This window comes from Musca domestica, unplaced genomic scaffold (assembly GCF_030504385.1).
Source record: "Musca domestica strain aabys unplaced genomic scaffold, Musca_domestica.polishedcontigs.V.1.1 8, whole genome shotgun sequence".
Taxonomy (NCBI): Eukaryota; Metazoa; Arthropoda; class Insecta; order Diptera; family Muscidae; genus Musca; species Musca domestica.
Genome location: NW_026712409.1, coordinates 2,620,160 through 2,639,347, shown reverse-complemented (window position 1 = coordinate 2,639,347; position 19,188 = coordinate 2,620,160). Strand labels below are relative to the sequence as shown.

Sequence of the window (19,188 nt, the reverse complement as noted above, 5' to 3'; positions counted from 1 at the left end):
CTGTAATGTTAACAAAGTTGATTTATATCTCTGCTAGTTAAATTCGAATTTATCGTGATGGACATCTATTTTAGTAGAAAATTTCCAAGATCAACGTCTTATCTGAACCCACATACTAATGGTGACCCTCCTCCGGTACCTCTCACACAAAGGGTCAAAATTTCGAATAATCATAACCTTTAATAAATGTGATTTTCTTCAAAGTTTGCAATTTTAAACTTTTATCAGTACAAGATCTAGAGCAAAGATGGACTATATCGATCGACTCCCTTTGGTACCAAAGTCCTCAAAGGCTCAATCTTTTGAGAAAAAAGCGATACAAGTACTTGATATAGTTAAAAGATTGAACATAGTAATATTTATGTAAGTTTTATGTACGGAAAATGACAACACTGGAGGCAAAAAAATTGAATAAAAATGCCACTCGTAATATGTGAGATCTATGTACGATTTTTTCGAACTCAACAAATCCTAGAATTTTTACCTACAATGAAATTGGAATATATTTTGGCCGCTCTCTTTGGTACCTCCAATTACCTTCAAAAAGTTTCTGAGAAAAAAAAATTAAAGTATCATTTTGTGCGAAGGGAGAACCCAAGTTTGTTCAAAATAGGCACATCGTAATATGGCAGGATCGGAAGTGGGCAATATTGGTCCATATCGGACGGTCGGACGGACGGACATGCATAAATCGACTAAGAATGTGATTCTATGCAGATATCAAAAGGAACTATCTGGTTTCATCTTGCCCGTTACAAACAAATGCACAAAGACATAATACCCTGACAACCTTGTGGTGCAGGGTATAGAAATTTATTTAAAATTTGACAGACAGAACTTTTCATTTATCGTTCTACATTTTTTCAGAAGATTCTTATAACGGCTTAATTTGGAATCTGAAACTTTCAAGGGTTATTTTGAAGTTTGTTGTCCCATTGTAAGATCGTCACTTAATAATATTGGAGGTCTCGTCTCCTCTTAATTTTTAATAAAAAAAATTATTTTTCAAAAAATATAAAGATTTTGTAGGCTCTCATTTCTCTCTCACATATCTCTTATCGCTAAATTTCAAAACCAAATTGTTTTCTGTTTTCTAGACAGCGATGATTGCAAGCAGTGTCCCCGTGTTTTGGCCGAGGTGGAACACATTGACGATGAGGCAGATAAGGCCGGCATTGATTTTGTTAAAATCGATGACAAACAAATGGCCAAGGAATTGGGAGTGTTTGCCCTGCCAGCCATTGTCTTCTTTAAGCCATCGTCCAAGGAACCAGTGATATACGCCGGTATGTGGGACACAAAACATGAATCAATTCCACTCCCAACATCCATCATCCGCCACAACATATTTTTCACATAAAACCCTTTCGAATAATTTATTGTTTGCAGGAGATCTTTATGAAGAAGAACAGATCCTCTCATGGTTGCTTACGCAAAAGGACCCGGGTGGAGATGTTATCGAAGATCTTGAAGGCGACAGACTGGTTAACCTGATCGAGGAGTCCGGTTCGATTGCCGTGTATTTCTGTAAGTTTTCCTTCAAACGATTTTCGTTGTCATCGATTAGCAAAGAGTAGCTGTCTCTTTGTGCGTTCCACAGTTACTTGTGACGTTGTCATGTTGTAATCATTTTGGTAATGGAGGAAATGGAAAAACGATATTTTCTAAAATTAATTTTCTGGGGGCTAATTGCCTTCCTAATTGGCTAATTAAAAGATTTCCAGTGGGCGTTTTCCAGTCTCTTTCCGTTATACTTTTGCGCAAAAGGGTTACAACTGACTTTGTGTGATGTAACAAAACCAAGAAAAAAAAAACAAAACAAGAAAACTAATATCCACAACCACAACAACAATTCAATAATACTTTTTAACAACAATAAAACAAGAACAACAAACTTTTGTATTAATACTATTAACCATAAACTTCTTAGAAGTAGTAGAAGAGGAAGAAAAACAGAAACATAAGTTTCTTCCCAATCAGCTGATGAAGAAAAAAAGAAGATGAGGAAGAAGAAGTAAATAAAACACGAAAAGCTGCTGGCGAATCTTCAATAATTGTCGTGCCATAACAAATTTAGTGTGACTAACCCAAGTAGCAACTGTGATCCCCCGAAACTGTTTTCCGTTTCTTGTTTTTCTTTATTTTTTAAAGCTTTGAAAGTCTATAAAAGCAAAAAATTTCTTATTTTATTTTTCAAATGAAAAAAACAAAACACCAAAACATCAAAACTTAAAACTCGAAACTGTTACAAAACCAAACTCTACCGTCATTTACTGAAAACTCGACCACAACATAAACAACCGAACAAAACTTTCTGCCACCACCACCACCACTACTCGATTTCCCAACAAAAACCAATACAACAACACGACATCACCGTAATGGTCAACCAACAACAACAACCAAACAGGGAATAAAACCCAATGCGACATCTGCAACTCGAAGGCGGCACGCAAGGCTCGCCTCAAAAAGGAAAAGGAGCAGCAACAACAGGATCCAGGTGCGGGAGCAGCAGCCGCATTTGGTGGCGACGCCACAGAGGGTGGAGAGGCAGGAGAAGGTGCAGCGGAAGGTGCACAGCCGGCGGCATCCTCCACCCCAAGCAGCTCTAAACATCATGAAGACGGTACAAAAAAAAAACAAAAACAAGAAAAAAAAGTTCCAAACAACAAACACCATGAAAATGGTCTTGAACTTTGTCGTTGTTGTCAAAGATGACGATGACGACGACGACGAGGAGGAGGATGATTATGATGTTGTTGTTAAGTGAAGTTTTCATGTTATGTGGAATGAAAGCCAAACCAAACCAAGTCAGCCCAGCAACCAACCAACCAAGCAACCATTCCAGTTCAGTTCAGTTCAACCCACATCATGTGCCTGTTGTATTATCCCCTCAAGTTAAACTAGTGTAAAAGAAAGCCAAAGAACCCTAACACACAGTCAACACCCATCAGCCCCCCTCCCACACACACACAAACACATATGGCCAAGTGAAAATCCAAGCATTTAATCTACCCCCTCCCCCCTTTGGACTTTGTACAGAAACCTGCAACTGGTATTTTCCGCCATCTAATGTCCTTTTGTAAACCAACCTGGAGATACATATACCCCATACACACAGACATACTTAGAATACAACACATCCCCATCTGTAGAACATCCAACAACAACCGTTAGTTATGCTCTGCTGTGAATCCACCAAAAAAAGACAGAACCGAACAAACAAGATACCATCCAATGTCCTTTTGAGCGCCCACCTATACAAACATCACTTCAAGACATATTCTTGTAGTGCTCTCTATCGTCCTCCCCTCCGTTGCATCGCGTTGTTTAGAAAACATAAACATAAATCTGCCCCTCGTTGACATGACCCAAATATCCACTTCCACCGCCAGCCAAATTCACTACAACACATCTGTAGACCCGTTGACCATCATCTATCTGCATCGAGTTTAACCCTTTGGAGTTTGTAAATCAAAACATTTAATTGCTCGAGGATTGACAATGACGTTCTTAAATTTCCCAAAGGTATTTACTTGCCGTTTGAGAGAGAGAGAGAAAGTTTAAATATTCGAGAAGAAAATGTTACAAGTACAAATTTTGTTTTCACATTTTGGGCATTTTTTTATTCTTCAAAGAGAAAGCTGGGGAAATTATGACCCGTTTACGGAAGACTTGTCTGAAAATGTTCATATTTTTGTATGGAAGCAACAGTTAAGACTTTTTAATTAATTTCTTAAGGTAGGAAGTCTTGATAAAATTTAAATAATTCTTCAGAAAATCTGGGTCCTAGTACTATTGGAAAGAAGAGGAATATGGCTTCAAATGATCTCTCTTCTTGGTTTCTATCAAATGTATATACAGGGTTAGACAAAAAAACTGCAACAAAGTCAAACACCATTATTTTTACATTTTTTTTTTTAATTTTATTGAATGTAAACAACATATGTCGGAAATAGCATCAAATTTCAAAATAAGTTTAGATTTGTTCGAATTGGTCACCTTTTCCACAAATTATGGCCTTCAAACGGCCAATGAAACCGTCACACGCTGTCCGAAAGTTGCTCTGCGGTATTTTGGCCCATACCCGGCGAAGCACTTGCTTGAGGTGTTCGACACTTTGGTATTTTTTAGTGTCAACCTTGCTTTCCAAAATACTCCAGACACAATTGTCCAACGGATTGGTATCCGGAGATTTTGGTGGCCATTGTACGCTGGAAATGAAGCGAGGAACCTCATTTTGTAACCATTCTTGGGTAGCGCATGCTTAGTGCGATGGTGCTGAGTCCTGTTGGAATGTCCAATATCTGCGGCCAAAATGTTTGCGTGTCCCAGACTTTAATGCACCCTACAGAATATTTTCGCGATAATATTCGGCATTTATTCTGATGCCACAGTCGATTAATACGAGCGTAGAGCGACCATCAGCTGTAACTCTCTAGCTCTTTCGAGCCTATTTTCTTTCTGCTGCGGTGTAAGTTCTTGCACTTTTTGGATTTTCAATGGCTTTACACCGAGATAATTTTTAATATTTGCCGAATGGAATATTGCGATATGTTCATCTCACGAGCCCCACAAACTCCCACAAAAGTTGGTTTTTAAACGGATTTTTGAGGAGACCTCTGAGCTATAGAAATGTGATATTTTGAAGAACTTTTTGAGTTATACAAACTCCCACAAAATTGACTATTGGGGGAGATACTTTTAATATCCTGAACTATCCCACAAAAGCTGATTTTTGAGGGGAATTTTTAGAAAAATTCACCAACTTATCTAAACTTCCACAAATAGGGATTCTTAAAAGGATTTTTAAGAGAATCCCCAGAGCTGAAAAAATACTGCAAACTTCCAAAAATAGGGTTGTTTTAGGATTATTTCCAAAGGAACCCCTAGAGCTGAAACAATCTTGAAAACGTCGAATTTTTTAAGGGGTTTAAAAAATAATTCTCTGAGGCATATAAAATCCTGAAATAATGAATGATAGGATAGAGAAGGGATTTTAGGAGAATTCCGAGATGAATCTCCTAAGCTATATAAGCTCCCGTAAACTTGAATTTGTCAGAGGGTGTCCAGAGGAAAGAAGGCAAATATACTCCTGCAAAAGTAACGTTTTAGGCAGATTAATTGATGAATAGTGTGAGGTATTTAAACCCTTGAATGATTGATTTGTAGGAGACTTTATGAAGAATTCTCTGAGCTACATTAACATTCACCAACATGAATTTTAAGGAGATGTTTAGAAGCATTCCCCGAGCTATATGACCTCCTACAAAAGTGTATATTTAAGAGTTTCTTTTTAAGATTCCCGGAGCTATATAAACTCCTAAAAATAGGGATTTTAGTTTCAAGTGACATTCCGGAGACATTTTGAAGAATTCCCTGAGCTTTATAAACTCACACAAACTTGGGCTTTAGAACGGTTTTTTGCAGATTTTTCTGAACCTTCTTAATTAAAAAAGGATATTTAGGGCGATTTTTGAGAAATTCTGTGGGCTTTATTGAGGTGACTTTCCTAAGAACTTTTGGATCTATATATTCTACTGTATACCTGGATTTTAAGCAATTTTTTTTAGGAATTACATTTTAAAAATGGGAAGGGGAATTTCAGACGAAAGAGATCGGGAGATTGTTGAGATCGGGCTGATCTGTTAGAATAATTGAATAATTAGATTGAAAATTTTTCTGCATTATACTTTTTGCTCGAATGAGGCCTTACCAAAACTTGCTGCTAAATATAATTAGCTCCACAGAATCAGATCTTTATTGTGATCACTTTTAACTTCTAGTCAGTCAAGGCTAAATCACCTAAGATTGGTAGTATGGGGGATAACTTTAGAGTCATCTTGCTAGTCATAGCTTTGAAATAAAAGGAGATACAATGTCCAAATTTATATTTCTAGAACTTTTCCTTAACCTGACGTTCTTCTATTGCGATTACAGATTTTCTACTGAAGACAATTCAAAACCGACAGAACCCACTAATTTTTCTTTCCTTCTCAAGTACATGGGCCACATCGTTCAGAATTAGGACATAGAGTTTAGCTGAGAATACATAAAAGGTTAAGTCAGTCTTCGGAGAAGAACATAGGAAGGGTCAAAATCGAACTAAGTCAACCTAAAACTCCATTGTTCATCTACGAAAACGCCGCCGATGACTTAAGCCAGTCAGAAAAGCCTTTTATGTATTCTAACCGTTAGACAAATAGCATTCTGGATCCCTATAATTGCTATTTTTGAGCAGTGTTTATTACAACAGCGCCCGTGGGCACTTGGTAAGATGGGGAATGAAGTCTTGACGCTATTTTATGTTTGTAAATTTTTAAAATGACTTGACACCACTTTTTTATCGGAAGAGAGATAGGTTCTTTTACAACGCTCGTATTTGTGAAAAATACAAGGCTTCTCTAGTAATTGGATAACCCTGGTTTAAATGCAAAGATAGGAAAAAACTAACACGGGCCCTTTAGAAGGGTCCCGAAATGGTTACTTTTCAAAATATTTTTATATGTCACCCGAAAAAGGTATTTTTTGTTTATTGGACCTCAGAAACGTTTTCGAAATGACTTTCTGGGTATTTTTAGTATTGGGAGGGTAATACCCGATATCTGACAAGGACACCTACAAATTTAAAAAATATAAAACACAAATGTGTCAGGAAGAATCACTTATTTCAAATAAGTTCCTCCCACAAGACTCTCTCCCAATCTAGGCAAAATATGGACATATTGTAAAAAAGTAAAATTTTTTTGTTCCTAAAAATCTCACAGAAATTCAGTATCTTAAAATTCCTCAACAATTTAAATATCGATTTACAACACCTCCCAAAGGGGTTAAATGTGACCTTTTAACTCTCCTTTATTTTTGTTCTTAATTTTCTCGTGGCTATCGCCGCTCCCTTGTTGTTTCATTTTATTTTTGTGTGTTCTCCTTTTTTGTGTTTTTTTTTAGCTTTACTTTTCTTGTAAACAATGCATGTTTGGCTTTCAATGTTAATTAACCAGCAAAAGTTCTTTTGTCAAGTTGCCAAAATTTTGTTGGGCGAAAAGAATTTTATTATTTTTCTTGGAAAAATCCCCCCTCTCCTCACAGATACCGATGGCTGTGAACAGTGCACTAAAGTTTTGGAGGAGTTGGAGAATATCGATGATGATTGTGACAAGCATGGCATTACGTTTGTCAAGACCAAGGATTTCTCGGTGGCCGATGGTTATGGCGTGCATGATTACCCGGCCCTGGTGTACTTTGAAGGTGGCATACCAAATGTTTTTGAAGGTAAGATGGAAATTGAAATTGAATTTTGAGCTCAGGAATCAAACAGGAAATTGTTTTTCTCTCCTCTCACTTGGCAAACACAAACAGGCGAACTTGGCGAGGAAGAGGAAGTTTTGCAATGGCTTATAACACAAAAGACCGAGGACCGCATTGAGCTGATTACCCGTCAAATGTTGGAGACCATGGTTGAGGAGACACAATATTTGGCTGTGTATTTCTGTGAGTAGTCGCCTTACTTTTCTTACTTTCAGCAATTCATTAATGAAAATTTAAAAATAAATATAATTTTTGAACAATTTCATAAAAATCATTTGAATATTATTCCATTTGTGTTTTTTTTAAATAACGTTTACAAATTACACAAAATATGCACTTTTACACTACCCCCAAAACAACCACCCACCGCCCATCCATGCACCCACCTACCTTTACAACAAAAAATGTTTGTTGTGCGTAACTTAGTACCACCCGATCGTACTGATGGAAAACCACCTGCTTACTGCCGAAGTTTTTGTTCCCCCTTGCACCTACGCAATGCCAGTCATAGCAACAACAACAACAAGAACAACAACAGCACCTACACCAATAGCCAAAAATCCAAAACATTCCTCAAAAATTACATATCGCGCAAACAAAAACGTATCAAAAATCAAGGTATTCTTTGCAACTACAATAACAACAAAAAGAATAATTGAACGCATTAAACCGCAAACAAATGCGTTTCTATTACTGACTATCTGTCTTTCTGTCTGTCTGACAAAAAAACAACAACTCTTTTCTCTTTTTTTTAATTTGCTTGGTTTAAATTCTTATTTGGAAGACGAAAACCAACCTCTTTAAAAAAAAAACTCAAGCTAACCTTTTCGTGTCCTTGATATTAATCTCTTTTGGCGTCTTAACAAAATAAAGAATCGGTGGTTAATTTTGCATGTCTTTAGAAGAGCGAAGGGGTTCTGTGTATTGATGTCCTTGAAGGAGAGACATTTTAAATGAACTAATTTTTTTAAGGGAAAGTCGGAGGCATTTTATGACAAAAAAAATGATTTCAATTACGCCAAAGAAAAAGTTATTATTTACCAAAAAGGTGACAAAAGTAGGTCGGTCAAATGATGACCCTTCACCCCTCTAGGTATTTAATAGATGTGTTTGCTATAACACATATGGATAAAGTGGGACTTGGGTGATAGCAAGATAAAACATATATAAAGGCTATATACCTGAATCTGAACCGATGTTAAAAAATAGTTAGAGGTAGTTACAGATTAAATACCAAATCTTAATGGCATGTCTCTTACAGTTTTGGCACAGCTTAAGTCTAAAATTGGATGGACATATGTCTAGGAGACATATGTAAATATTGAATAAATCAGTGATATTAGACTAGATTTACGGCTTTAAAGAAGCATTCATGTTAAGCCGACTAAAAATATTTGGGAACGTAGCCGCATCTGATCTAATTTAAAACAAGTTTTACACATGTATTTTTAGGCTATATGTGATAGCTTGAAAATAACAGAGGGACGTATGCAGAATGTAGACCTGGGACTTGATTCTTGGCTTACATGGAAAAGTAATTTTTTCCCAGATTACTCGATCCGCCCCACCAGGTGGCTACTAAGTGCATTTCTGTGTACCCCTGACGAAATATAATAGTTACCGGAGGCATATTATGGCTTTGAGGAGGCCTAAATGTGAAATCGGATGAAACAAACAATGGTACCCATAGCTATTTCGAATCCGATTTGATCCTAAGTTTGTAGGGATACTATTTTTAAAATTGGGCCGATTTCCAAAAATATTGAAATTCCGGATATCGGATGATAACTTATAAGGGGATTATACCGGGACGTGTATAGACACTTATCTGATAGAGTATGTGGTGCCTGTAGCGAACTTCAATAAACTTGTCAAAATACCGAATGTCGGAAGATGTCGTTATATGAGGGATTTATAAGAATGTGGACCTGTGCAGGTAATTTTCTGTTCAAATACCAAATGTGAACTTCGAACACGAAATGAGAAACAATACTGGTTAAAATTCAAATACAAATCATATAAATATCGCCAAACCTGGGACCTCCATCGACAGTTCTTTGCAAGAATGTTTCATACATTCTGGAAACACAAATTGCCAATTTTCAGCAGATTACGATTTAAACTACGATTAAAACGCCCAAAATAGCTTAAATCAAAAATTCTACGAACCTAAAATTCTTCTGAGTAAAATTTTATCAACTAAACTTATTTCGTTAGAAAGCTAAAGTGAATTCCACAGAGGACAGACAAACAGACGTCCGAACATAACTAAATTGACGTAGAATTTTATGCTCATAAAGAATATAAACTTGAGCGTTTTAATGGATAGTTCGAGAAACTACAAATTGAATGACAAACTTGAAATATCCTCTGAATTAATGTGGAAGGTATAAAGGTGGCAGTAATTTTGAATGGGATTTTTATATTCTGTCAGCAGAACTCAAGCTACCAAGTTGTAGCAGTGTCAAAAATATCAAAATCCTGAAAATTGGGCGTAATTGCCATATGGAGGCTATTCCAAGAACTGGACTCACAATGAAAATGTTATGCTACATCCGCTACCTCTACATAGGGGTTTTGCATTTCAAAATATGTGGTTGGAAATTGGGCCTGTAACCTTCGAAATGCCCAATACCAAAAATGGCGCTACATGGAGAGTATACTGAACGTCGTTACCTTATTGAAATTCATCATTAAAATACTTAAACAAGTAAAAAAGTTGTAAGATCGGCCGGGCCGATCTTTGAATACCCTCCACCATTTGGGACGAATTTGGCAATTAAAACAATAAAATCTATTAAAATCTTAAAAATGCTGAATGTAGCTATTATATTAGGGTCTATACGACAACGTGGACCTGCATAGGCAACTTTTGTGATAAGCCATTACAATATTCAAATGCGAAACTTGAAAAAAAAATTGGTGAATAATGTCGCTTAAATCATCAAAATACCGAATATATGGAGGTACTATTATATGGGGGCTTCACCAAAACGTGGACCTGCACAGACAATTTTCTGTCATAGGTTGTAGTATCCATTACGAACTTCAAACATCAACAATTCCGGTGAAAAATGTCGCTAAAATCATCAAAATACCGAATATCGGGAGGTTTTGACAAACTTAATATACCCTCTAGATTATGGTGGAGGGTATACCAATGGGAGTTAAAGTTATATGGTAGGCTATACCAAGTAGAGGACCAGTACTGAAAATGTTTCGCAAAGAAAAATTCTGACCAGTGAAAATCCGATTCGATCGTATTTTTTGACTGAAACCATCAACGTACGTAGGGGTCGTTTCAGAGGGGTAGACCATTTTTATTGCCAAAAATCTTATCTTGAATGTTGAGGCCTTGATGTTTATTTTAACAGAAGGGCGACCTCATAAAACTGACTTCAAACTGCGTGCTGTTCTAGAATAAAAATACTTTATAAACTCTAAGTCGAATACTTTGAGTCGTTGCAGACGGAATGATAAAATTAATGCAACGAAATACCGAAAAACCAGAATATACATTACAATTTATGGCGTGTATCCTTAAAAATTTTTTTTAAAGGAAACAAGTTAGAACATTTCGGACGGCATTCCCATATACTTAGAACCTACGAATTTGACCATTTATTTTTAAATACCCTTATGGACCTGCATATCACATCTTTAGATTAGATTTAGATCTTGCGAGCATCGAAGAAATTGGGCAACATTTTCGATTATTAAAAATGTTGACTCTTTGTTGGGGAGGTACCAGAAGAAGTGGGCCAATAAGTCGCATAATCATACAATCCATGCTTGGTAGAAATATTGAGAAATATGGGTCCTTTGTGGGCAGATAATTATAATATTCACACTAGATATAATATGCATTTAGTATTTTATGAGAGTTTGAATTATTAAAAATTTGTACAAATTGTGGAGAGGTCCTAGAAGAAGTGAACCAATCTAGCGAATACGTTCTAAGTCTGTTTCAAATATTAAAAATTGCAAAGTTTGTAGAACAAAATCCGAAATTCTTAAAGGGTGTACATATATTTGAAAACTTAAAAATTTTTAAAATTTAGGAGGTGTAGTTATATGGGGGTCATAACCAATAAAAGGGTACATTATCCATACTCAGAGCCAGAAATATGCATATTTGTAGTTTACATTAAACATCAATTCTACGCAATATCTCAGAAAGCTTCTAGGTGTTATGTTGACCTTATTGTTATAGCCAAGCTGTTAAGTGATGTATAGACCGGATTTAGTCACTAAAAATTATCGACTGATACTGCCAGGAAATAATTGTCTACACCTTTCACGAAGTCAATACACAACGAACCGCACACTCTGCTTATTTTCTACTCTACTAATAACGCAAAAGCGAAAATCAATTATCGGTTTCACATTGAGGACAAAATAAAAAGTGATATTAAATTCAAAACTCAAATAATTTAGTTTGGAAACGAATACCTTAATTTTTGGCGTTTCAAAACAAAAACAAACATCTGATGCTACTAAATTTCCAACACTTCTGCAATTAACTGCCTATTTACGTTACCTGCCTGCCGCCTTCCTGCAAATCACATCACTAACACACAACAAACACAAACAAAGAAACAAAATTAAAAATCTATCTCACATATTTTGCAGATAAAATCAATTGCAATATTTGCGATCAGATTTTGGAAGGTTTGGAGCTAATCGATGATGAGTGTGATGTCTTTGGTATCCACATGGTGAAGATTCAGGATCCCCAACTGGCCAAGCGTTATTCAATTAAAACATTCCCTGCTTTGGTGTATTTCAGGTAAGTAGGCTCTCATTTTTATATATCTCCCTCTCTCTCTCTGATTTCTCCACAATTTCTCTCTGCACAGAAACGGCAATCCATTGCTGTTCGAGGGCGATTTGCAAAACGAACAATCCGTCTTGGAATGGTTGATCGATGATGACAATCGTGAATTGGCCGATGAAATTGAAGAGGTCAACGAGCGCATGTTGGAACGTCTCATGGCTGAGTCCACATTGTTGGTGGTGTTCTTTTGTAAGTGGTTGGTATAGGAGTGGGAAAATCACGGGCTATTACATTTCTTTCATTTCCATTTCTTCAGATGATGAAGACTGTGCCGAATGCGAAGAAATCCTGGAAGAATTGGAAGAAATTGATGGTGAAGCCGATATGTTTGGCATTGATTTTGTTAAGATTGCCAGTCCAGAAGCTGCAAAAACATATGACGTTGTTAATATACCTTCATTGGTATACTTTAGGTGAGGAGTAGTAATTCCCATCCCTGGTTCGAGGGTGAAATTAACTTTTTCGATGCTAATATTTGACAGAAAACAAGTTCCTGTTTTATACGATGGCGATTTGCATCAACACGACAAAATCATTACTTGGCTGACATCTCAGGATGTCTTCGAGATCAAGAATGAAATTGAAGAGGTCAATCGCAAAATGTTGGACAAATTATTGGAGGAGAATGAATTCATTACCGTATTCTTTTGTAAGTATTTACAATCTAGATCAAATTTTAATTCGCTATTCCTGCTGTTTGAATGACCCACTTATATCCTTGAAATTCGTCAAGTCGGACACTGTTGATGTGTAGGAGGAAAATAAATATGGATTTTGGGAAGTTCCGACTTAACGGGTACTAAAAAGTAGTAAATGCTAAGCCATTTTAAATTGTGAGCGGTCAAAGCTAGAACTATATAGATTATGATAGTAAAGTAAAAAAGCTGTAAGATCGTCTGGGCCGAACTTTTAATACCCTCCACCATTTGAAACGAATTTGGCAATTTTCAAAAAAAAAAAAAAAAAATCCCTAAAAAAATCTGTAAAATCTTAAAAATACCAAATGTTTCCGTTATATCAGGGTCTATACTACGACGTGGACCTGCATAGGCAACTTTTGTTATAAGCCACAACAATATTTAACTGCGGAACTTGTAGAAAAAAATTCTGTGAATAATGTAGCTAAAATCATTAAAATACCGAATATAGGGGGGTACCGTTATAAGGGGGCTATACGAAGGCGTGGAACTGCATGGACAATTTTCTGTCAAGGGCTGCTGTATCCATTACGAACTTCGAATACCAAGTATGAAAGAATTCCAGTGAATAATGTCGCTAAAATCGTCAAAATATCGAATATCGGAAGGTGCCGTTTTATGGAGGCTATATGAAGTCGTGGGCCTGCACGGACAATTTCCTATCATAGGCTGTAGTATCCATTACGAATTTTAAATATCAAGTATGAAAGAATTCCGGTGAATAATGTCGCTAAAAACGTCGAAATATCGAATATCGGAAGGTGAGTTATATGGAGGCTATACGAAGACATGGACCTACACAGACAATTTTCTGTCATAGGCTGTGTGGATACTACAGCATCATACTACGAACATCAAATACCAAATTTGAAACAATTTCGGTTAATAATGTCGCTTAAATGACCAAAATACTGAAAATAGGGAGGTACCATTATATTGGGGCTAAACGTGGACCTACATGGCCTATTTTCAATACCAAAAGTCCTGCAGACATACTATACATTTGAGTAAAATTTTATCAACCTACTTCATTTTGTTCGGAAGCTAGAGTGATTTCCACAGACGGATAGACGGCGTAAAACTAGTCTTCTGAACTAGAATCGTGAAATTATTAGTTATCTAGCCTCCACAGCTCAGTAAACATCGTCCTCATCCACAAATAACCTGTATTCCTTTCCTTCCGTTTCAGATGAACACAATCAGCAAGAGTCAATTGCCGCTTTGGAGAAACTGGAAAATATCGACAGTGAAACGGATAATTTGGACATAACATTTGTGAAAATGGCCGATTCTCGTTATGCCAAGAAATGGGGTGTTACCAAACTGCCAGCCATGGTTTACTTCCGAAGAAGATTCCCAAGCATTTATAGAGGTACCACTCCCCAACGCTTTCACTTTTTACTTTCAACTAAAAAAACACATTTTACCATCTATCCATTCATCCATTTCTAGGTGACCTTTTATCCGAGGACGAAGTCTTAGAATGGCTGCGTAAAAATCGCTTCCGCCAGCCTGAATTGAATATATTCATGTACGCCCTGATAGCCTTGGCTGTGGCCTTTGTCCTCTACACCGCCTTCTTGCTGCAGTGTTTCAAGCCAGCACCACCACCGCCACCACAACATCCCAAGCAATCGTGATAAGCTAACCACTGCACTGCTGGAGGTGTGGAGAATTCTTTGCAATTCTTTGGTTTTGGATGTGCCGTCGCCCGTGTCGCCGCCACAGCACAGCAAACAGCCACCGAACATTATTTTCTAGCCAAATTATTTCATTTCATCTGTTTTTTTCTTTATTTTGTATTTTAAGTTTTTGTAAACAGAAAACTAGATTTTATGTGTAAATCTTCTGTTTGATTTCGGCAATGATGAGACAACACACATACAGACAGACATACATACATGCATATTTAGAGTTATGTAACATAACATATGTATTATTGTAATTTTAATTTGAAAATTAATTTTGTAAAACTTAATTTTACGACCAAAGGAGGGAAAAACCAAACAAAACAAAACAACCCAACCCAACAACAAGCATCGAAAGAGGACTCTTTAAGACTAGAACCTCTGCGAAGTAGAGAAATCAAAACAGCAACAACTACAACAAAAAAACCAAACGAAAAATAACGAACGAAATTATTATTAGCGAGTCAAACTCTAATCTCCACCGCCCGCATACTACGTAATGCCAACATTTTCTTATGCCAAACTATTAGATCTGAACATCGCCCCCAAAATCTTACGAAACTCCATAACAGCTTTTCTCAAGCGCAGACCCAGTCTTAAAGAGTCTTTGGGGCTGTGCTTTCATTTCGAGATTTAATTGATGTCTTCCAAGACATTCATCTATCCAACCACCAACCATTCTTCGTTCCATCTGCCAATCTATCCTTTTAGAACCAAAATGTTTTCGAACTCAAACTAGGCGAAAAGTTACTACCACAAAAACAAACAAACAAATAAGTAAACAAATCAACTACACACATACAACCGAACAGTCAAACAAACAAACAGACAACTCAGAAAGGAAACAAACAACCAAACAACTCTAATCTAGAACAAGAACAAATTGTAAACGTAAAAGAACGATTTAGATATTTCGATATTTAATAAAATAAATAAGACAACAAATACAACAACTAATTTATATATAATAACTTCGACAACAACAACAAAAAAACACTAGAACAATACACATACTTATATGCGATACCAATACAATCACCGTGTGTTTGTTCCCAACATACCAAATTGACTTGAGAATAATATTTTAATAAGCTTTCAAAAATAAGCCTTAAGCTTGAGTAAATCTTGAGAATGTATTGAGAAATGCTTGTTTAACAATTATAGAATAATCGAAAGGGAACCCTTATTCATAAGCTTATTCTTGTAATTGCAGAATAAGCTTACGAAAGTAATATTATATCAAGCTTATTTTTTCAATGGTATAAAATATTTATTTTTTAATTATTTTACACATTTCATTCATTGATCGCCATCCCAGCTGTCGCTGCCTCCTGTTGCATTGATACCTAGATGATTTCTTTCCCCTTATTTGAGCTTCCGCATCTCCTCCACTAATTCTTCACTTCTCTTGAATTCTTGCAACTTTTTGACGCCTCTATTCTGAAATGAGATTGAAATAATATGCACTACAGATTCCCAGATTTATTATTCATCATTACCTTAGAGTTTCGTCCAGAAATGGGTCTTAAATTCGCGTGATTTTGATTTTAACCAAAGAAAATATTTTTTTGTCGACAATTTTCACAAAAAAAAATCAAAACAAATTTGTCAACAAAGGACAGATTTGAGAAAAGTTTGTGCAAAAAAGTTTTTCTCTAGCATTGTTGAGGAATTCTTACGATAAACTATTTTCATAATATTATTCTCAAGCTGTATTGTATTTTTGGTATGTTGGGTTATTACCAACAACAAGAACAACAACAACGAAAAAACTCATGGCCTTATCAGTGGCTGGTCAGCCGTCAACAACAAGAAAAATAAGAAGGACAGCAACAACAAAAAGTTTTTTTTTCTTTGAGAAAAGTTCAATAACAACTAAATTAGCTGAAAACATAATTTTTATGGAGAAAAAGGTCAAGCCCACATACATATGTATTTGCTTTAAGACTATTTATTTTGCAGTTTTTTTTGTAACGGTAGAGATATTGGGTTCAAGATAACCAACACTACAGCAAATGCACTACCAGGTACTGTGGGAAAATCTACTGAGAGAATCATGAAAGGTGGAGGGGGGAAAGTTCAACACAGATCTTCACTACAGAAAAGAAAAAAGAAAAAATGATTTGAAATTAAGTGGCTCAAATTATGTTATCTTTGCATCAAAAAAAAATATAGGGAATTGTTCCCTTTGTAGGGATGGTACCAGAAGGGGTCATCTTCACAGCAAATTTTGTGTTAGCAGAAATATTATAATGTTTGAAATTCGAAGAGAATCGGATGCTTATTCCGCATTTTTGAGCATTTTGGTTATTTAGAAATTTGCCCTGTTGTGAGGAAGGCACCAAAAGGAATAGTCCGTTTTTCATACAAGATCTTGTGTTGGTTGGATGTGGGAAAATTGAAGATGATCTATCCAATCATTTCGCCTTTTTCAAGAGTTATAATTATTAAAAATTCTTGCCTTTTGTGTGGGAGGTATTTTATTAAGTTGGGCGATATTGTCCATTTTCGCACCTGACCTGGATCTTATGAAAATGTGACAATTTGCAAAGTTTGACAAAGCAAGAATTACCCCCTCGCGTACTATTAGGTAAATTATTTTGTTTGAAAATATTGGCCTACTGTGATTGAGGTACCAATATTGCCTATCTACGAACACGGTCTATTTTGTATAATAATATTAAGATCTACAGAGTTTGGACGTAATTGGATACTCTCTTCGCGAGTTATAGTGCGCACCAACCAGCAAGACAAAAAGGCAGACGGGCACCCCTAGATATACTGCAAATGTCCTGAAACGTATTATTTCCAAAACCGTTATTTTAACGATTTATACCTGTAACCTCTGTAACCATATGGCTGAGTGTATAAAACTCATTCGAATTCACTGACAACTATAAGTCCTTAGCCTGTGAGACCAAATGCGTGAACACGGGTTTGATAAATTACAGATCGTAACAGACCGAAAATTATATTATTGGCAATTTGTTTTGCAATGTCGAATGAAAGAAATAGAAATTATAGACCGGGTCGAACTTATTATATTATCGCGTTTCTCTAAATTCCTAATATTTGAGTCAAAACCTTAATACACTTATGGCCTTCAAAATACAAATAATTAGAGGACTATCGGTCCTCGGGACCATTTCAAAATGCCGAACTGCATTAAACATTTGGATTTTAAAATATCAAATTAAGGCCTCAAATTAATTCCAAAAATGTGATAAGGACTTAAGAACCTCTAACACCTTCCCCCGTACGCATTTTTTTGTCAAAATATGTACCCATACAAGTAGGGAGAGTTTTTATCCAATAAGTATCAAGGTGCTTAACATAGCTAGTTCGATTAAAATGTATTCTGAAGCCTTCAAAACAACGAATATCTAAGGGTCCCTCAATATGAATATTATACTATGTTGTAGACCAATATTTTATATGTTCTACCGGAAGAGCAGAATTAAAATAAGATTAGGTAGAAAATGGATCTGAATTTCACAAACTGCTTCAGGACGTACTACGTCCTACAATTAATTGGGCCTATAATAGAAGAAGTGAAGACAAATTGCAAATTTGGTTGGAAATTTTGGCTAGAATATTTAAATTACCCATAGTCGGAAGGTACGGTGATATTGGGCTATACCCAAACCTGGGCAAATTTTCAAAAATTTTAGGAGTACAACAAATGTATAAACTTAACATATTCATTCAAATACCTAAATCAATGCTGAGATTTGCTCAATTTTACTCCCAAGTGAAAAATACTCAAGAGGGAGAGTGCTCGAGGAGTACGAAGTTTACTCTCCACTATTTTGTTCAATGTGGGTATGCTTACGAGATCTCCTGTTCGAAAAATATGTCAAAATGTTCGAAACGGAGCAATACAGAAATAGAGTAAAACCGAGTGAAAAGAGTTTTGATGTTGTCCCAAATCCAGTGTAGAAATTTCCACTTATCCGGGTATTTATCCGAAAGAGGGCAACGATATGATCCATCGTCGCACCCCAACATACTTGGACAACAAATTATGATTTTTGTTGGACTGCCTTTCGTATTCTCCTTTCTTGAAGTTTATCTTCTGAGGGGATGATGCCAAGAAATAGCATCCCATTTTCGCATTTTATTTTGGGTTTGCATCCAATTTGAAATAAATAAATTTCCAAGAAAATTGTCGCCCTCTACTTCATCTTAAAAAAGTTTTGATAATTTACAAATATGATTCTTCATGGGTAGGCACTGAAGGTGTGGGTTAAGGTAGCTCTTTTCCAAAATTATCTTGAACTAGGAATACTCTAAATAATACGTTTAGGCTATATCGAATGCACTCTTTATATTATATGAAATACTTGATTTGCTCTGAAATTTTAACCTTTTTTGGTGGGGGTACCAGAATACCTCCTATTACCGAACATCATCGAGGTAAGTTAAAAAATGCAAACTGCAACTTATAGACCTTCCCGAAATGCTCTTAAATGGATTTCAGTCAAAGATATAAATTAATATAATATAAGTTCTGAGTATACGTCATAGGCTCCCGATGTTGACAGCACAACAAAGGGAATGCCTATGGTATTATAGAGATAAAATATGAAAAAATAGGGAAAACTATCAGACTATCAGACAGCTGCCTGCATTGACAATATTATCGCCTTTACTTATT

The 19,188-nt window shown here is 36.0% G+C and overlaps 1 protein-coding gene and 1 long non-coding RNA gene across 12 annotated transcripts in view; one reads left to right on the top strand and one right to left on the bottom strand.

The window, feature by feature from the left end:
• The window catches only part of LOC101896609 (uncharacterized), a 96,127-nt gene extending 80,643 nt beyond the window's left edge, over positions 1-15,484 (top strand). For 6 of the 11 annotated variants that reach the window (XM_011297545.3, XM_011297549.3, XM_011297547.3 and 3 more), the window contains 12 exons: positions 1,098-1,286; positions 1,390-1,527; positions 2,411-2,626; positions 7,090-7,272; positions 7,360-7,491; positions 7,735-7,926; positions 11,941-12,097; positions 12,168-12,334; positions 12,402-12,558; positions 12,628-12,794; positions 14,033-14,215; positions 14,296-15,484. In XM_011297545.3, the coding sequence (XP_011295847.1) occupies positions 1,098-1,286; positions 1,390-1,527; positions 2,411-2,626; positions 7,090-7,272; positions 7,360-7,491; positions 7,735-7,926; positions 11,941-12,097; positions 12,168-12,334; positions 12,402-12,558; positions 12,628-12,794; positions 14,033-14,215; positions 14,296-14,483 (2,069 nt within the window). In that variant the 3' untranslated portion in view covers positions 14,484-15,484. The remainder of the gene's footprint in view (positions 1-1,097; positions 1,287-1,389; positions 1,528-2,410; positions 2,627-7,089; positions 7,273-7,359; positions 7,492-7,734; positions 7,927-11,940; positions 12,098-12,167; positions 12,335-12,401; positions 12,559-12,627; positions 12,795-14,032; positions 14,216-14,295) is intronic. The other 5 variants (XM_005191401.4, XM_011297548.3, XM_005191403.4 and 2 more) reach the window with 3 other exon arrangements.
• Positions 15,485-15,776: 292 nt separating this feature from the next.
• Positions 15,777-18,327, bottom strand: LOC105262460 (uncharacterized). The gene is made up of 2 exons (XR_891796.3): positions 16,031-18,327; positions 15,777-15,971 (listed from the first exon to the last, which is right to left on the bottom strand). It is a non-coding gene; the product is annotated as an uncharacterized LOC105262460 (long non-coding RNA).
• Between the last annotated feature and the right edge of the window lie 861 nt (positions 18,328-19,188).